The sequence below is a fragment of the Heliangelus exortis genome, chromosome 1 (assembly GCF_036169615.1).
Source record: "Heliangelus exortis chromosome 1, bHelExo1.hap1, whole genome shotgun sequence".
In the NCBI taxonomy this organism is placed as follows: Eukaryota; Metazoa; Chordata; class Aves; order Apodiformes; family Trochilidae; genus Heliangelus; species Heliangelus exortis.
Genome location: NC_092422.1, coordinates 153,806,886 through 153,827,676, shown reverse-complemented (window position 1 = coordinate 153,827,676; position 20,791 = coordinate 153,806,886). Strand labels below are relative to the sequence as shown.

Below are 20,791 nucleotides of genomic sequence, written 5' to 3'. Positions count from 1 at the left end.
CAGGACAGTCCCTAGAGGCCTCCCACTGGAAGGTGATAGTTTCCACAGTGAGTGACACTTGTGAAAAGCAGAACCTTTGAAGGAAGGTGGATAAAATCAGGAAAAGGCAGGCTTACAACGGAAGCATGCATTATTTAAAAATAAATAAAAAGCAGGCAAGCAACATGAGCATTTGAGAAAATCCTCTACAGGATGCCTTTATACAGCATCTAAGCCTTGGAAACCTGTCTGCAGTAATGAAAGAAGAATTATTCCAGGCCATAGAAATTCCCTTTGCATCAAGAACACTAGCTGTGTTATACCAGCATTTGTTTCCCTGAGAAGCTTCAGGGTCCCAACAAGCCTCGAGGTTTAAAATTCATGCTCCTTTTGTTTCCTTGCTGCATGAAGTAATTCCATTGCAGTAATACTCTTCAGAACATGCTGCACATTGTAATGTCATCAGCAGTGTGTCCATCTGCACTGAAAAGCCTTGCCACAGGAGACAGGGCAGAGTCTCTTGAGATGAACATTCTTAATTAAGAATGAAACCCTCCCCTGTTCCCCTGCCTGCCTGTGCCCCGGCTGTACAGTAAGCCTTGCACAGTACAGTGATCCTGAAAGACTTTTCTCTGCCAAACAGCTTTACATTTGTTTGGAATCGCTTGCTGCATTTTCAGATACTTCCTGCCTGCCATTGGAGTGAGGCCTCCCTCCTCCCAGTCCTTATTTCCCTCTTTCTGAAACAAGTAGAAGTTGTTTTCTCAGCTGAAGATACAGCTCTTAAAGTAGGGGAGCGGATCTAATTTGCATTTTATCCTTAATTCAATAGGAAGGCTTTTGTTGTTTGGCTTTTTTTTGGAGTCAGCATTTCTGTAACAAGATTCAGCACACTTAAATTGTTTTTAATATTTAACAATAGGAACGCTTTGCACTTAAATGGTGCTTTTTAGAGTGCTTTTCAAATATTAAATAATTTAAGAATAGTATTTTTCCACTTCTATAGGATGTCCACTCCAGAGGATCTCAAAGAAGGCCTCAGAAACTAATGTATTAGGGCTCTCAGCAGTCCAGTGTGGTGAGCCTGCCCCACTGCCATTAAAGATGAGAACACTGAGACAAGGAAACATTAAGACTTGCAAAAAATGCCCGATCCTGCCCATTGTGATGCTTTCAGACAGGCTTTCAGCATGTCCCAGCAGCTGGCACAGCCACAGCTCTTGTAAGCCCAGTCACTTATTTTGGTGCCCAGGCAGGAGCTGGACTGGTGTTTGCAAGTTTAGCCCTGAATGACCTGTACTGGGTGATACAGTAGATGGGGAGCTAAACCCAGGAATGCAACTGTAGTGCTGGGACTGTCAGCCTCAAACACTGACCCCACTGCAGATATTGGCTGCTCTGTCAATACCTTCTATAAAGGTTTCAGCCCAGGTTCTGTGTTCTAATGCCCTAGTGCAATTATCTCCAGAAATGACTTGATTTCAATGTCAGCCTTGTTTGGAAAGCTAAATAATATGCAAAATGTTACAAGGTTAATTTTTTTTCCCATGATGAAGCATGCATGTTAACCAGATAAGCAGTATTTTGGGGGCTCTGTTGCCACCTATTCTTTTTCCAGAAGGCCCCCCTCCTCTTTTTTTTAATCTCTTGATGCCAAATGTTGGCTGACTTCCCTGTGTTTGTTTCAGTGCTTACTATTGGGATCACTGGACCTGCCAGCGCCACAGGGTTAAGCAGCTCAAATTTCTCTGCTGAGCGGCTTATTATAACAATGCACACTGTAGCTGTTTAAAACACAGTCTGATGACACTTAGCAGTTGCTGGACAGATATTCTCTCCTTTACTGCTGCTCCTAGCCTTTAACTAGAAAGATGTGCAACTCAGTTAACATTAAAATGTTTCCAAATTCCGATGTAACGGAACGCAAGCTCCAGTTTTTTTGAGGGTTGTTCTTCATGCTGGTTTTGCTATTTTTAAGACCACTGTGTGGCTTTTAATTTTCTGGAGTGAATACAGAAATACTGCAGAATATTCGATTATTTCTGATTCTTTGATCTGCTGTAACCAAAACCAAGGAGTCTTAGCAGAAGGAAAAATACACACTAGTTTTCTAGGCAGATTTAAATCTAATCATATCAAGCTGATCTATTAGCTGTTTATCAGAAACAGCCTTCTTGACATTTATGCTGAACACAAAGCATTTAGCATACTGTACTGGAAGACACTCCCTACTATGACAAATGCCGTGACGATGAACAATGAAGACAACTTCATGCTCGATATGAATTAACTGAGCCAAGTCTATATTCCAGCTTCATTTCAGTATGCTCAGCAGTTCTTTTGCAGACCAGTTGCTACAAATCATACTGAATGCAAACTCGTATTTTTAGCTTTTTGGATCAAGAGGAACTACCAAGGATTCATTCAGATAAACTCTCTGAGGCCTCATAATAAAGTAATACTTAGAAGGCTTTATTAGAAGATATGTTTCACTGGAAAATCTTAAGCTTTTCTATTTCTTTTGCATAATCAGAGTGGAAATGAGACAGTTGGCCACAGCTGTAAGATGAGTATATAGCAAAGCCAACCAAAAAAATCCCTAACTGCCTAACTTCCTCCTGGAACACATTGTTTTACAGTATAAGCTTCATATTCTCTTAGCAATATATGCTGCCCTTGCCAAAAAAAATCTAACATTTACCACACTGAATTAAGATTTCTCTCTGAATTTTTTTTTTTTTTTTCTGAAAAGAGTGGTAGTTTTTAAAGGCCCCGTACCCAACATTGAAATACTGCCTCATCTCCTGGCGTCTGTTGCGCATGATCGCTTTGTACTCGCCGATGCGGAGCTTTTTGCCATCTACGAGGCAGGTTCGCTTCGGCCTTGGCTTGTATTTGTAGTCTGGGTACTTCTCCAGGTGCTGTTTGCTGAGTCGGGCCTGCTCCTCATAGTATGGCTGCTTCTCTAGGTTTGTCATAGCTTTCCAGCGTGACCCTGTCACCAAAAAAAAAACCAGAGAGAAATATGAGATTCTACTCATCCACGAACACTGAAAGGCAGAGAAACAAGTAGGTCACCCAGAACAAGATACCTACGGTCATTTCGCTTTGGGCTGGGAATCTGTCAGAGCTTCTAGACAGGGGTCAGGTCTTGTTTGCATTTGGCTGGTAAACCTCTTGGGTATAGCCAAGAGGCAGAGAGACATGATACTGGAAGTTGTGACTCTATATTTTACTGAAATTTCTTGACATTATAATGTTAATGTATTTCAGGTGGCGAATGACACCGCCATCCTGATAACGAGCAATCCCTGACACCTTCTTTTAGAAAACAAGACAGTGCATTTTAATGGAATGGCCAAAGACCCCCTAGATACACAGAATCTACTCTGCCACGTCCCCCACACTTTGGCCACGGAGATGTTTTCACCTCCTGTTCCAGCAGAGGCACCACTCCCATGTGTGGCCATCCAGTCGCTGTCCTCCACCACAGATGGATCAAGGCATAAACTCTGGATACCCACATGGCTATAGCTTAGTCTTTCATGACAAATACCACATCTTTCTAGTTTCCAGGTTTGTGAGAAGCAGAATATGAACTGATCATAAAAGCTATGCTGCCTACAGGGAGTCTGCGAAGACCCTGAAGCAATGCCTCTAAAACTATAAACTATCCCATATGTCTCAGTGGGGTTTTTAACTCCAAAACCAAGTCCTGGTGAACGCTGCCAGTTCCAACTTCAAGAATATAGCATGTGTTATGAAGGGAAGACCACTGGGATACTGGCACACCTCTCCATGGAGTTGCTCTATGGCTTCATTGCTGGCAGGCTTGTTTCTGACACTCTGCCTTTATTAGTGGGGATATTTGAGCCAGGGAGATAATGAAGACATTACAACCGTTTTTTCTAATACCTCCTGAAATTTATAAACTTGTATTTCTTAAAGGGCATAATATGGGAGCAGAAAGTAAAATTTGTTGTATTGGTTATCCTATTTTATTTTCCCAAGAACTACAGAAGTGCTTCAGGGTAAGAAACATTTCAGATAACAGGAGTGGTCGAAGCTGTGAAGCATGTGGCCTAGAAGGAAAACTTTACTGGAAAATAGTCAATTTCCCCATTGGAAAAAATGTTTTAATAGTTTCTCAATTTAATAGGTTCATAATGTCATATATCATACTTGACTTCCTCTTGTTCCTCATTTTTTATGGTTACTCATACTGTGCTTAGCTCATGCTATTACTCAGGCTGATCTTAGCTCACTGTGCCCCCAAGGCTCACAATATAGAGTATATTGCAAGTATATGAGTGCAGTTATCCCTACCCAGGAAGGAAAACAATTTGACTCCCTCTAGAAAGCCCCTCTCCTTCACACCATTTCCCCTATTCCTCTTTGAGTCTTTATTCCAGTCTGCAATTCAGGCTTCTGGAGTGACAGGCAAACAGGCTGGTACAGCTTGACCTCACACCAAGAGATAACAGGTCTGTAAATACTGCTGTATTTTTTTCTGCAGAGGAGCAATGGGCATCGCTTTCTTAGCCAACATTACTTCGGAGTTTTTCATTACGTTTACAACACATAACATGCAGAGATCCCCCAGATAGTTCTGGAATGGGAAACATTTAATTACATTAGCTGAGGTGCAGCACCATATTAACAGCACTAGATAGTTTCTAGGACTTGGTCTAGAACTTCTACACAACAGGCTGTGGTGGCCAGAATCCTGGTCAGGAGCTTAGACTCCTGCAGAGAAATTACTCCAAGCATTTTCTGGTAAAGAGAGTGGCTAAAAAAAGCTGCATTAACTTTCCACGTGTAGTTCCTCCTAGATTTCAGGCTAAATGACGCAGTGATAAACATGTGGAGACTGCCAAAGCACTTAACGCCTATTAATGCTGTGGGAGATGGAAACATAGATAGGGTCTTTGTTGAGCAATGTTAAGAATTCAGGGTAAAGCCTATGAGATCTACTGGAAGATGCCCAAATGGTAGGTCTGCTTTCAAATACTACCTTGTAGACACTGGTCCACTGGTGTTTTAGCAGATGAAGAAAATCATAAAAGCTAGTCTAAACCAAGAATCCTCTAATTACAAGCCTGCTGCAGTCCCAGAAAAATAGCCCCAGTCCCATTTCCTGCTGTGGATTTTATTTTTTTCAGCTTTTATTTATGAATAACGAAGCTGGAAACCTCAGTCTTTAAACAAATCTTGACATTTGCTTTACGTGCTGTGAGGGGACCTGCAATGTGGGAACTCAGATATATTCTGAGACAGACACATAGACAGGTAGAAATTAACATCAGTTGTTACAAAATTGGCAGGAAAATGTTCTATCCCAACACAATTCTTTCACTGCACTAACTCTCTCGCTACAATCCTACAGTCAGATCTGGACAGGCAGATTCCTACACCAGCATGTGAAAAGATCTGTAAATAGTGGGGGAAGTTAGGCAAACACGTAAGTCTTTGCAGGATCAGGGCCATGAAAAGTGAAATTTTGATGCATAATATTTGTACATACAGTTACACATACAATATTTATACATAAATGTCATTTGGTATGTTTTTCCTTTCTAAGCTGCAAGCTCAATACAACAAAAATTCTGGCAGTCTCACCTCTTTTCTAGCAAATTTTTAATAGCTGCCTTCTGCAGTGATACCTCCTCTTACTATGACTTTCCTGTTTTTCCAAGATATACTAAATATAATTTAGCAACATGTTTTGAAGTATTATAAATTATTAAACAAACAACCCTGTAAAAATGAATTTTGAAAAAGGGCACATTTTATGATCATAAACCTTGGGTTTTATATTTTATAATTTTCATTTATTTTTGTTTAATAATATCTACAAAATCCAACCAGCTCTCTGACTGGTCTTAATCTGAAATTATGAAAGTCTGAAGGATACATAAATCTGATCTTTGAACTTGCACCCACAGGCAAGCTAAGCTATGAATGAGTATCGTCAATCAACACACTAAAACTGGTTAAAAATACCTTGTGTTTGGACAAACTGTATTTGCAATAGCTTTATCTGCCATTGTTTTATGTGTCAATATACATGGAGAGGTGGGCACGGGTACTTACACCCAGTGCCAAGCTCAAAACCAAACAAGGTCTGATTGAAGAATCTTGAAAAATCATTCTTTTTAAATGAAGATTTCTGCTCACCATCTGTGTGATAAAGCTTTGAGTGGGTCAAGTACGCAAGGCTTTTCCCCTTGATTATGAAAACAAGAACCGGTTCACCTCCCTGGATGTCCACATAATGACAAGGAGGATTCTCTCACAATTCTCCCTGATCTGGTGGATGAATTATTTAGAAAATAAACAAAGAAAATTTTAAGACTTCGATACACCAAGCACAGCTCCTGCCCCCAAACTGAGTTCGGACACTTAGGAGTCCACACAATGACTGTGAACACGAGTGTAGAGGACAGCTATCTGAGGCCAGGGCAGACAAAACATGGCCCTAGGTGTGCCCCAGCACTTGTGCACAGACACACATGTGCATGCACCAGGTGGGGTTGGGAGCTCTGCTTACCACTGATTTTAAGCCAAGTTTCTCTGACAAGAAATTTCAGCTGTTTGTAATATTGCCTAATTTATAGTACATTAAACTGACATTTTTCAGTCTGAGTATATGAATCAGGCTGGTTAAAAAATACCTTCACATAAACAAATGCTTGTATAATGTAAAGGTATGTGTATAGCTTTCTATTCACACACTTCCAGACCCATGAGAAAATTTCTGACGCTAGTATCAGACTTCATCTTTTCCCAGTCTCTTTACGTAGGTTTCTCAGTGAAATTAATTAAAATATTTACAAAAATATCTAAACAATGCATTATTAAAGTTCTAGGGTCCAGCAGACCCTTTTTAGCACTTTCTTTTTAACATTTACTAAAAAAAAAAATAATAATTATCCACAAGTTTAGGTTGCAACGAACAGATGGATGACAAACATATGCGCAGATGAATTTCGTGACAAATCCATGTATCTAATTTTTATGCTCAAAACATAATACCACAGTGTCAAACATAATCCCTGGATAATTCTGCTGCTGGGAAGGGCACCTCCTCTCATTTTACTATAAAAATGACCCTCGATTAGTGACAACTCCATCTAAGCTACTCCCAGTGACAAAGATGTCTGACATCAATGGGTAGCAGTGCTGCTAAAAAAAACAATAAGGAAAAATTGTTGCTTTCTAATAGAGAGCCCCTAATACCTGTCTGAACTGTAAGCTTCCAGTTGCTCACCCTGCTCCAGTTAACAGCAAGCTCCCTGCTGACTTCAAAAGACTGGCCTTTTGCAATTGGGGGAAGACCTTTGTAACGTTTCTGTCAAGAAAGAAGACGTCAGGACATCCCTCTCCATCGCATAGGTGGAATAAAAAAATTGAATGTGAAGTTGGAAAGAAATTGAAACATCATCTCTTCCTGCTTCAGACCTTGCTTTTCCCCATATCTGGCAGCAAAACAGAAAGAGTTTGGAGTCAGCTACACTGTCTGTCACCTCAACAGGATCTGTAATGAATTTGCACATTTTACTCCAACTACTGTATATCTAATCAGAAAAAGATGTCCCCATATCTCCCTGATCTAGCGCCAAATAGTAAAAGGTGATTCCTTATGTTAACAATTTCAGCAGAATGACTTATTAAAACCAGATTTTAGGGTATTATAAAATGCTTAGAAGCCCTTTAAAATGTCAACCAGGATCCCCAGAGACTGCGTAAAATGTCAGCCCAGCTCAAGCGCCTGTTTTAAGCAGAATGAATTAGCAGCGTGCTGTCGGAGGTTGTTATCCAAAACAATCAGTTAAGAGGGAAAACATCAAACTCTCTTTGTACTTTCTATATGAAAAGGGCCATTCAGAATGATCTTGTAGATTTCTGAAGCTGATTATTTAAAAACAGGTTTAACCAGGTCTACTCTCAATTTAGAAACAGACCAAAACTATTACTGCCCTGTCCTCAGTCTAATCACATCATACACCTCTGACCAGTACAATCCCTTTTAACCAGTATAAGGTTATTTTATCATCAACATAACCAATTTAGCCTTCTAATCCTGTTCCCATAACTAATCTAATCATCTTCTACCACCCTTTTAATCATAGGTTAATATCATCACATCTGCCATCCACAGCCAATACATTCTGCCTCTCTGACCAATTTATCTCATTTCCACTTGCCCCCTGCTAACTTTTCATAATACCACTCTAATCAAGCTAAACTTCAAACCTCTGGCCAGTCTCAAAGCATATTTACCAGCCCTGCAGCTAGTTAATGCTGCCATTACAACTGTGCTACATCTCTCAGGTTACCTTGCAGCTCAGGTAAACATGCTCTTTATTTAAGCTTTTACCTATAGGCCTGGGGGACATTTAGGTCCTGTAATGCAGCCTTCAGCAATAAAAATGCAGTATCTCCAATTTGGTCACATATTTTTTTTTTTCTCTGCAAGTAATTAACTGGTCTCAGGGATCCTCATTATTCGCCTTCTGTATCATTTCAGCATGTCACAGAGTAGCAACTTAGGACAGAATGTGATCCTGGGAATATGAGCAAGTAAGAAGCAAGAAAAGTTGGAAGACTATTGCATCAACTTCAATAGATGATGTTCATGATAAATATTGTTTGGGATGTGAATAGTACAGGATATGTAAATTAGTTCTGATGTTTCCTTTTTTATTTCACGATTCTTTTCAGAATATTTAGAATAAAAGCAGCTTGTGATAGAGATCATGTACTAAAGGGAAATGTAATATAACAGGAACATAATAAAAACGTTTAAAATTGTCAGTGTCTAAAATAAAAGAATGTATTTTAGGATCTTTCCCCTATGGCCATCAGTTTGAACAGAAAGTGCTATGGCACAAATCAAATACTGTGATGTGTTCCCGCATAGAATCTAGTTAGATGAAATATGTGGGCAAATAAATGATAGCAGTCATTTTGTCTTCTTCAACAGCCTAATGAAATGAACTGCTTTTGTCTGTTCAGTTCATGTTTTCATAGCAAAATGACCACCACAATCTCAATTACAAAGACACAAGATCATCTAATGTTATGGTTTATGTATAATGCTGGGGAGCACGTTGAAAGCTCTTATCACTGTTGTCCTTGGGCAGTCATTGAGTAGCAAAGCAGATGAACCAGACGTGGCAGTTCTGTTGTGTCAAGTGCTCAGCTCTGTTCAGTGGGAATTTTTTTGAATTTTGATACTGGCAGAACAGTGCTCTATCACTCTTACCTAGTATCTTGCTGATATTGGAGTTGTGCATGTCAGGGAAGGCTTGAAGGATCTTCCTCCGTTCATCCTTAGCCCATACCATGAATGCATTCATTGGGCGTTTGATATGGGGCTCATTGCTTCCACGTCCTCTGGATTCCCGATAAATTCTTGACTCTGAAACTCCTGCACTTCCTAAAAACAAGGAGAAAAACATTCCCAGCCTTTGCTTCATTATGCTGCTCAGTAATCTATGTCAGGTGCTGTACATTCACTGAGTCAGTGTTCACAATAGGTTAATGGTGAGGGTTTTTTTTATTTGATGCAGTAGGAAATACTACGTATTGTATATTGTCTACTTTTTAGTTATTCTATTGATTCAGTATCATATAGTATGCACTTAATGAAGAGTTTCAATTGTTTTATTCAACACAAAGCATTAAACAGCTTTTACCAAAACATGTTACTATTTGATAAGTAAAACCAACACTTATCAACCCGGAGTTTCTTTTATTTTCTTCCTTACTTGCTTACAGAATGCTAGTCACATTGTGTTACCTATCTTCTACCTTTTCTGTAATGGGAAGGGAGTGATACATGGCAACATCAGGAATTTCTTCTGAAGCCAGTCTCTCACTAGCAAATGAACATTTACACATCTGCCTTTCTGAGTTTACTTCTCCATAACAACAGAAGCAACAGCAGAGAAAGCAACTAGCATTATACTTGCTTCATCAAACCGAGACAATTTCTACAGATGCAGAGGGTGCATCATCTACGGATGATCAGCTCTATAATTCATGGATTCACTGTGTGATCTCACTCAACCCACATCTATTTGCCCCCTCTGTTTCCTTTTTCCATCAGAAGTACATTCTTGGTCCAGTTTTGAGAAGCAGAGAGTTCAACGGAGAAGGCTAAAAATCACCTCCAGACTTAAAACACCACACAACAAATCATTTTTTCCTGCCTTGCTTCATTGCCACTTATTGCTAACCAGTCTTACTCCTCACCGGCCTCCAACGCATTTGGATTCCCCTTCAGATCCCACTGACATGTACATGCAAACCTGGAAATAAGGATAAGCCATTTGTACTGACCATCAGAATCTCCACTCATGTTGAAATCCATCATTGTGTGGCTAAACTTCCCGTCTTCACTCTGTTTTACTGCCAGTTGTTGAGTCAAGGTCTCCAGTGTTGTTTTGTCCTATATGGGCAAGATGATGGGATTTGAATCAGCAAAATAATTAAAAATTGTCACTGCAAAGGTCATGGGTAATTTAGAAGGCTGATAAGGAAGCTGGATAACATTTCATTCACAACAGTTTACTTAGCCAGGTATTTAAGAGCACATGATAGTATTTTTTTCTGGAAGAGATATAGTTGCAGACTCTACCAAGTCCTTTTTAATACTTGCTTATTAGCTCATCATGAGCAAATTTCATAGTGTTGACAAGATTGCTTTAGTTAGGCATGATAAAACTGGCTGCACATCTGAAGAATACTTCAACTCTCCATGTCCCTGGGACTGCAAAGCTGGACTGAAAGTTTAGATTATACTCACTCTTTTGCAATGTATTTACTATTTTACTCTGTTCCCAGCCTGTAATCAAAGTGTGGACACATGGGTGAGTTTGCCCTTTTTCTTTTTAAATAGGCAATTATTTTAGGAAGCAGCCCACAGAGGGGAAAAAACCCAACACCCTGCAGTTCAACCTTATTCAGACCCTGGGAGAGGGTTCAGCCTGATTTAAGCATGATAGTCGGGCAGCAGCTTGTGTTCTTGTCCAGACTGTTTTGCCCAACCCTTCCAACACCCCGTCCCTCATTCATCCAGTCAGAACTATCTGTGAACCCTGGATTGCAACAGGCTGGTGCGTGCTGCCAATTCATCTGTCAGGCTGCAGCGGTGTCTAAAGGCATTGCCAGAACAACACGCCAGGGCCATTAATTCCAATGTTCTCTTCAAAACACCTCATTTCCCCTCCGAATTGTTTGACTTCACAAATACGAAGGTGTTCTATTTTCCAACTGTTTTTGTTTTCCCTATGATTTTTACTCATTAACATTCTATCTTCCTGGCAATCATATGTTTAAAAATAAGTCTTTGAGGAAAGCAATACTAACATTTCAAAATGTTAGGCACTGTGCCTTTTTAAAAGATAAGAAAATGACATGATACGGAATGATAATAAAGTGGCTCCAGCCAAAAAAATTATTTTGAGCATCTTCCTGTAAGATTTCTATTTTGTTGCTCTGTTCCACTCCTGACGACTGTAAAAGATCAACAAACTAAAAAAACTTTCAAGATTTCACATGCAACTGGAGACTTACAACTATTCTATGTAGCCTAATAATGTCACTGGGTTGTATTATAGAAGAAAACAGAAAAGAGAACAATATGAATACAGAAATGCTTCCCATGATGTGATGTTCCTGCATCTGCAATTCAAAGAACAGTTCAAATTCATGTAAGTCATTTCAAAAAGAATTTCCTGAGAGAGTTTGAAAGGAAGCTAAACTGCTCAGCTTCATACACTCGCACAGTTTAGGGAATGTGAGGTTAACTTGCATGCTCCTCACATTGATTTTCATTGTGGATCCCATTTGTGCTCCTGGTGCTCTGTCTATAAGCAGGCACATTGCCACTAAAAGCGTGCAAGATGAGCTATGCTCTCAGTTTTTGCAGGAAAACCTCATGCAGCAGAGTCAGGCTGTCATAAGGAAAAGGGTTACTGTAACATTTCCAGGCACAGCAGATCCAGAAAGCTTGGAGAAGCTTCAAATAAGCACCTGAACTATTCAGGCATTTAGCTCTACCAAACTCTTTGATCTACCAGTTTTATATCAGCTCTCACTTCCAAAGCAGCCCGTCAGCAGACAGCAAGTCAGGAATAAGTTGACTTTGTATTTCTTCCAAATGGATCTCAGCTACATAATACCAGTCAACAGTTTTTCCTCAAAAAACCCCTCTATTTACCATCAACTTCATAGCGATAGAGTTAAAAAAAATTTGTCAGAATTCACTTAAAAACGCTGCCACCAACCCAAAATGTATAAAAGAACATCTCCTATGGTTGGGTGTATGACGGGGGAGGGGAGCCACTCTGACGCAGACTTTTCTTGAATCATGTATAAACCTCTTAGAGAAACAGAGCTGAGAGCGCAAAGGGCACGGGCTTAACAGCTTTTTCTTTATGCAGTAAACGCAGCTGCTGAAGTCGGAGGCAGCTACATCCAGAGCCATGCTCTGCAGAGATGATCTGATTGAGTCTTAAGGTCAGCGAATACTCTGGCATGCTGTCTGCAAGGTACGCACCAGGCACGCCTCGTTTATCAGAGCCTGACTTAACAAGACTACAGATGTTCTGCTGCTATCCATCTTGGGCTAAGTTTTGCGTTTTTGAGGTGCAGTCACATTAGATGAAGTCAGAGAGTGCAGGCATGACCGAAGAAGGGCTGCAAAGGAATGCCAGATGGGTGCTGAGCTGCCGGGCACAGAGCTCGGAGGTGGCTCTCCAGACAACCAAAATATCAGCCAGTGTGGAGACCACCCTTTCAGTATGGTGACAATTTGCTCCCTGCTACTTAAAACGTGGAGAATTTAATTAAATCAGGTGACAGTTAAAAAGAACTTCTGCACGACGTTGCTCTTGAAACAAGAGGATGTCAAAACTGCGAGCTTTGTTTTCCTGAGTTAAAATGTTTAGAAATGTCTGTGTTTAAAAAGTTCTCAGGCAAGAATAAGTCTGAGGCCTGCTCTTTCCTAAGCCTCTGGAACAGCATTAGGAGAGCAGAAAGAGATCAGGGACACTCTGGCAGGATGGAAAAGCCTGACTGTACATAAGCAGCGTTCTGATTTCCTGTGAAACACTCTTCCCATTAAACACATGGCAGATGATTTTCCCCAATCCATTTTCCATTACAAAATATTCGGAAGGAGCTAAGCAACACTCCCATGTTGTTTTCCCTGAAAACATTCAGTTGACAACATACTGCTGTTTGTTTGATGGGAGCATCTCTTTACCTTTCCTACAGTCTTTCAGTTGATGGAGAAAGTATTTATAGAAGCTCCAAAGAAACAAAGGGGAAAATATCTTTTATTCCCTGATCCCAAATAAACCAGCAACCTGCTGACATTGCTGGGCCAGCTGAATTCTCACAGAACCTTCAGACAAGAGATGAACAGTGGTCTCAAGTTTACACAAAATGAGGATCTATTTATCACCATTACCTTAATTCAACAGCAAATTACACATTTTTAAGACTGTCACTGCTCTGCAGTGTTGGATTAGCTGTGTCAACAGCAGCAAGCTGTGGTACCATCCAGTGCAACCACGTACGTTGGGTTCAGCAGCACACTCAAATAAAGTAGGATGCACTTTCCTGCACAATACACTGGTCCATGCTTTAAACTTATTTTATCACTATCTCAAGTTCTAGATCCAATTGTCTTACTGGGTAGAGAAAGAAATGGGGAAGAACATTCAGCTGATGAAAGCATACATGCTTTCAGGTTCTTAAAGCAAAAAGAAAATAAGCAGAGTGATAATCCCTTTGTTTCAGATTTGCCCCACAACCCAAAGATATAAAAATGCCATTCATCCTCATGAGTAATGCACGAGCAGCATCCATTGCAGCCTAGAACCAGCAGTGCTGTGATGAACAGGTAAGGCTGGTCCAGACCCAGGAAAGTGCTGCCAAGTCTTGTTTGTGAGACCTGCTGAAAATCAGACTCTATAAAGCAGAGAAGCAAATGGTAAGGAATGCTTTTGCTCTTGCAGGAGGGGAAACATACGGTTTTCTTGCTAAAGATGAAGGATTCCTCTTCTTCTGAATTTTGGATCAGGCCCCAGGCTGAAAGACATTTTATAAGCAACTTTCTCCTTTATGAAGAACTTCAGCAGAGGTTGGGAAAAACTATCCTAATAGTAATTTTTGTGGATTGTAGGAGAGACTGTCTGCAGGGGCAGCGAGAGCTCTGTTAATTGGGATCATTAAAAATCGTAATGGGCAAACAAGTGAAGATAATACTGTAGAGAGCAATCAATCCCACAATAGCCCATTTCTTCAAAGTATAACTGGAGAAGTCTCATCAATAGCCATAATGTAATGAAAAGTTTCTAAAAGTTTATTAATCAAAGGAAGTAATCTGCTGGAGAACACGGATTTGTACCACAGTTCCTAACAATGTTCTAATTATATTTGAAAGAACAATGAAAAACACATACACACATGGGATGCGTCATGTAGAAAAAAAAATATAAAAAATGACTAAGCACTGCAAGTCAGACTCAATTTTGTGGTCAGCTGCAAAAGTTACTTGGCTCTCTGTCATGGATAGCTGTCATAGTTTAACAAAACATTGATTTAAAAATGACAAGAACTTGGTTGCAGTCTCTTTCATAGAAGAAACATAAACCAAGAAGAGTCAAAACATATGTAGAACAGCCTGATCACATTTGCCAGAACTCCTCCCACTACTACACAAATGTGAAGCAAAACCTTGGAAGGTTTGAGAAATATAGGAAATTTTGATTGATTTGCCTACTCCCCTCTAACCTCGCTGTTCCTGCCTTGTGCTGGATCATGGTACCAATGCTCAGGGTGCACCTGGGACCATGTGCTCGCCTCCTCTCCTGAAGGACTCCACAGCTCTTCCCGAATACTGAGAATGCTGGGCATATGGCAACGGATCCCTCCTCCCCCTCTTTGAGACATCCTTTTGGCTGGGGTATTTGGCAAACACTGACAGTACTCTGAACTCTCTTAGATTGTATTTTGGCAAGAGCTGTTTTTCCGATTGCATAATTCAAGGTTAGCAGCTTTGCTGAAGCAGTCCACCCTTCACTTTTCTGCTCCCCTAACCCTATCCCCATCCCCCCAGTATGAATATTTCTCCTCTCCGTTGGATGCCTGCAGAGATACAGCCAGCTTAAAAGACAAGAGGAGGAGCGTTCAATGGCACATCTCTTCACATTCCTGCTTTTCTTACTCCAAATGAACCGAATGGTCAGGAGGAAAAAAAAAAGTGTAGAGTGGCTGGAGACAGCCAAACACGGTAAGGTATGGACTGCAGGGAGAAACTCACTGATCTTGTAGCTGATCACTTAGTTCTTGTAACTAAGAATTACAAATACACTGATGGACAGAGTGCCTGCTACCTTTGTTCCCTTCAGTGTCAATATGTGAAAAGAAACAGATGGTAGCCTGCTGTTGTCCTTTTTAGTTTTCCTCATTCCTTCTCCAAGTGCAGTTTGTCCAGTTATTTACCATCCTGCTCTGTGGGGAGCATTCCCACATCTAAAACTCTAAAGGTGGTATTTTCAAACAGACTGAGATTGTTGAGCAGGGCCTGTGACACCATTTACTGTGGTTTGTGCTGCTGAGGCAGAAAGTCTCCTCTCAGCCAGTCCTAGTAAATATCAACCATTCAGACACAGACTTTGGTCAATATGCACCAAATCTTCATGCACTACACAGATTAGCTGCTAGACTGTGATCCCACAATGGAAGTTCACTTTTGTTTTATGACAGAAAAATATCTTTAATAATCAGATGCACTGGTGGTGCCAGGTGTTATCCACTCAACATCATGATATTTTCCTTAGCTCTCAAAAAAGGTGAAGAGACTTAGCCTATATCTGACATGAGTGAAGATTTTGTAAAAGTAATCTTTCTGTGCAATTTCTCTGCCTCTTGCAATAATAAACATCAGAATAGCTCGTGTTATAAATCTTCATCCACAGTCTTTCAAAATGTGGAAAACATGAGGTAGGCAGGCATTAAGGATGACAGAGAGCTGGAAGAACTTAGAGGAACCACTGGCAGCAGTAAGCAGTGTGAGCAGAGGTTTGCACATGATGAATTATTTGCAGCCCAGGCACTACTCCTGCATATTAATGCCATGGTAGTTCAGAACAGGCACTGTACACACTGTCTATGTCTCAGTCCAAAGCACGTTACAATATAGATCATGTTGCACCTATAATTGCTGTAAGAGAATTTCTGGCTCTTTTCCGAGGGATCTTCTATTTAGATTTAGGTTTTTCTGTGTAAAAGATCACATTGCCCAAGTATTTTGCACTCATCAGTGAATTTAGCCACAAAATTTCACAAAGAAAGGCAGCATTATTAACTCTGGTTACCAGATGGGAAACAGAGTCACATATTAAGTGACTTGCCAAAGGTTCCTTAGTAAGACTGGTAGTTTTAGAAACTGAAACTAGCACTCCTGAATCTTATCTAAAAATTACAACCACAGGTTTATAGTTTCTTTGGGAGTATGTAACTGTGGCTTTTGTTGATGGCACATGTTACCAGAGAAAATAAAATTAAAAAAAAAAAAAGAATAACTACAGATCTACCATTACAATGGACATGGCTAAAGTAACGCTTGCAGGGCTGCAAAACCCATAAAAAGCACAAGCATGAAATGATAAAATAGAGTGAGACTTTTAAATGTTGACTCAGTAATTGTTAAAATCCTTCTGGCTGCACACTTTTATAGTCTTCTACTGTACTAATGAAAAGGAAAGAAACAACAAAGAAGGGGTTTAGCCTTCCAATTATATAAACTCTGTGGACCACCAAAGAAGATGAAAGATTATTTATAATGTCACAGCAATTTATCATTTGGGAGATTTTTTTTGTTGTTGTTGCATCAAAGTTGAGTATTAAGAAACAATGCATTCACCTCCCCCTCAGCTCTCTCAGTTTTGCTTATCTGAGATCTCTCTTTTTCATGGAATAATCCACCCACAGAACCTAAAAACAGCACTAGAAGCAAGAAAATAAAACTACATTCTTTATTTGTGGCTCTTCTGATTTTATGGTACTTGTTTCAGAATTATTACTTTCAGTTTTAATCTGGTCTAGATCACTTTGTAATGGAACCACATCTTTTGGTTTAAAGTAAATATTCAAATCTAGGTTGGTTGAATACTGCCTGGGAATCATTACATCTGATTTGTAATTTACATGCAGTGCTATATGAACTCAGTAGAGAGGTGCCCTATGAGGTATTATAGGGAAAAAAAAAATCAGACAGATCAAGTAGGCCTGGGCATTTAACTACTCTCAGGAACAGACAACCAGTCACACAGGGGGAAGTTGATGAAATTAGTATAGTAATGTTCTTCGCTGAATGTTGTGGACATAGGTCTTCGATTTCTAAGGCCTCTCAAGTCAGTACCTTTCAAAGCACTAAAGACAAGATAAAGTCACTGAAATAAAAAGAGGAAAATCCTCAGTAACTTGGCAGGGGTCAGGTCCCTAAGAGTGGGGGTTTTTTTTAATATTTTATCCAAGAAAGAATGACTTCCTCAGTAAAATATATTATCTGACTTGGAAAGAAACTGATGCGAAGTAGCAATAGAAGTCCTTTTCTTTGGTTACGAGCTCTAAGAGATAGTGTAAATCAGGATTTTTAAACAACAACAACAAAAAAAAAAACCCAGGTAGGGATGGCCCATCCCGTTACCTTAAAGAAGAATTAAGAAGAAACCAAAAGCAAAGCAAAATGATGAGAAACTACTTCCTTCCTATGAAAGCTTTTTCCAGTGTGGGTATAGACATTGCCCTCAACCAGATCCTGCTGTAATCCACTGACTGCAAATAGGTTAAGAGTTACATGACCCAGTTTCCCACCTAGGCTGCTTTCTGGGCTGACATGCTCTGTAACTTTGTGTGAATTGTTAATTGTTCAGCCACCTCACCTTAGTCTCCCCAGGTAAGCAAGATGGAGATTGTGACATTTTCCCACCATTGTGAAGACTTTTGAGATCTCTGAATGAAATCTGCCATGCAAATTTTAATAAAGGATTTTACAGCAAGTCAGAAAGAGTTCCTACAACAAATCAGCAAAGCAAGGTTGGGTTAATTGAGGAGGAGAGGTGGCACACCAAAAGATGAAAAAAGATTAAAATCACAACCCATGCAGGATATCTGGGGAAAGAGGGTCTAAAAACACATAAAGAGAAAGCAAGAACACAGTCTCTGCTTTCCTGGATATTGTTTATTAAACAATTGGTGATCCAACTGTACAGCAACATTACAGACACATAGACTGTTCTTTTTGGTTTTCTCTTGAAGGTATTAAAATTATGAATGCTGCAGTACCTTTGCTTACATTTCCTCTCCCCCTAGTGAAGAAGCTGATGTTATCTAGGCTATCTCCTAAGAAAGAAACCAGGAAACCACGACATTTTCCCAGTCATGCAGTAAGGTTCAGTTTGTCTGCTCCCCAGCATCAGCATCAATACAATTAAAAGTAAAGTTCTTCACTCCCAAAACAAACCAGGCTGCTTGCCGCACAGCCAAGTGAGCACCATTCATAGAGGAATCAGGCTCAGCCTCTGTGAAACTGAAGATTAGCTAGAACCCTCAATGTGCTGACAGCCTGAGCTATTGGGAGGCACGTAATTATGTAAAAATACTAATAAAATCTCAGGAAGTAATTAGCTTTTGTAGCTGTAGGGCACAGCTTGGAACTTAAACCTAAAAAAGTCAAAAAGCTCAAAATTCATAGCAAGAACTCCAAATCAATTGTACGTTTTTCTTTCAGAAGGAAGTTGATCCAGATTTATTTGGCTTAATAAAATTTCCACTAAGGTATAAACAACTGCAGTCCTCCTTGATCCACACTAGCTTGTGAATGTTTCTAATCTCTGCCCTTTGGAGTGAATGAAGACTTAAATTCTCATTCAGACTCCAGCATCTTCAAGGATACAGGGTTCTCCCCTTGCTTCTTTACCTGTTCTTGACTTTAATGGGAGTTTCGTGCACACATCCATGGGAAGAATTTGTCCCTCCCTCTGTATGTTTAATTTTTTATTAGCTAACCCTGCCCATGCATCCCTGCCATTAACGATGATTGAAATGACACTTACTGAAGTCACACACACACTTAATTTTTCTATGAAAAACGTATCTGGGCATTTAATAGATGACGGTCAACCATGGGGGAGGAAAAAAAAAAAAAAAAAAGAACAAATGTCCTTGTGGGAATATAAAAGATCTTTACTGCAGAATCTCTCCCTCCCATGCGTAGGCACTTGCTAACTGAGAGCAGTGGCACGGTGACAAAAGTAGCAAAACCAAAGGCAGGCTTTACTAAAAGAAAAGGGGGAGGGGAAGTCTTCCACTGGCCATCTGTGAAAATAAGGCATGTGGCCATTAAATGCAGAGGCTGTAAATATAAATATACACAAGCTCCACAAGGCAAATGGCAAAAAAGATGGGGTTTTGGGAGGTGGAAGAAAAAAGGAGTAAGCTTTCAGCAGAAGAAAATCAAAATGCTTAATACTTAGTTACCAGTGCTGGGCAAAACCAATTCTGATCTTTGCGGTGTGCAAACTGGACATGTGTTTTTAATTAAATTTGAGAAAAGTTTCAGGAGAAATGACAATGGATAGAGTAGTCCCATTGAATAGAGGACTCCCTGAACATGAATGATCCTGTTGAGCCTGCTGATTTGACTTACTGAAGGGCTGACATACAGGGTGATGGATGGATGATGACATAATACCTGCTCACCTTCTTGTCCTGCTTTTTGAAAAGTGTCTGCTATATGCAGATATCATTAACAAAGAGGACTGCAGCCTGCATACAAGAATTTCTGTTGGCAAAGAACTACAGTAAGACAAAATCAGGAAGAGGGTAGGGAAAAAGGTAATAAGAAAGGGACACAGAGTTTTTGGAATAATATATTAACTTTTGTGCTGTGGGACTGTAACAGTCCATTGTCTGCAAGATACTCCCTCGTCCCCATATTGTATAACAGTTAGTCCAAACAGAAGGATCTCTGTTCACACTGTGAGAAAAGAACAAAAATATTACACTGATCAGCTTTCCTAATATTTTATGGGACAGTGAGGAACAGAGTGGGCTACAAATTACAGGACATATATATTAGCAGTCTGCTGAGCTGGCAGGGATAAGTGGGTGTGTATGTAATGTCTGTGGGTTCTACAGCTTCTGCTAGTCACTGGGAATGCTGAAGTATTTTTCCAGTAAAATACTACAGAGATTATGAAAACGGGCAGGTTTTAACTTGTATTAAGTGCTTTGGTTTATGATGTTAGTATTGCACCTCTGGTCTTATTTCCAGTAAGGTTTCTCCTGTTTGGGAGGCTTGTACCAGGTCCTGTTTTGCCCAGTTTCAGTCATTGCAACTTATTTGCTCTAGTCTGACCTGCAGTCAGTGTCTGCTGAAAGCATGGGATCAGACTGTTTTATCAACCCTTCTATTTTCTTTCCCTTCCTGCTCTTCTGTCCTCCAGTTTGTTCTTGAATTTCTGGTTCAAATTTAACCATTAGGGGAAATAAAAAAAAAAGTGATTTTGAAACAAAATCATCTACTGCAAAAGAAATGTAAATCCCATGTGTTAAACCAGCTCCTCTTTACGCCTTTAGTAAAGTGAGCTCCAGTGTTTTATTTCTCAAAGACAGCAGGATCTGCAGGCTTGAGAGTCTTAATATCCCCCTCCTCCCTGAGGGGAGAGCAGGGACAGAATTCATTTCAGCTCAGCAGATCACAGCAGTTTCTTAAGAGTTAACTCTG

The 20,791-nt window shown here is 40.0% G+C and overlaps 1 protein-coding gene across 10 annotated transcripts in view; it reads right to left on the bottom strand.

Moving 5' to 3' along the window:
- SOX5 (SRY-box transcription factor 5) overlaps nt 1-20,791 on the bottom strand; it is a 296,148-nt gene that overhangs the window by 6,564 nt on the left and 268,793 nt on the right. For all 10 annotated transcript variants that reach the window (XM_071733083.1, XM_071733091.1, XM_071733090.1 and 7 more), the window contains 3 exons: nt 10,327-10,435; nt 9,248-9,421; nt 2,758-2,974 (listed from right to left, as the gene is read on the bottom strand). In XM_071733083.1, coding sequence (XP_071589184.1) covers nt 2,758-2,974; nt 9,248-9,421; nt 10,327-10,435 — 500 coding nt within the window. The remainder of the gene's footprint in view (nt 1-2,757; nt 2,975-9,247; nt 9,422-10,326; nt 10,436-20,791) is intronic.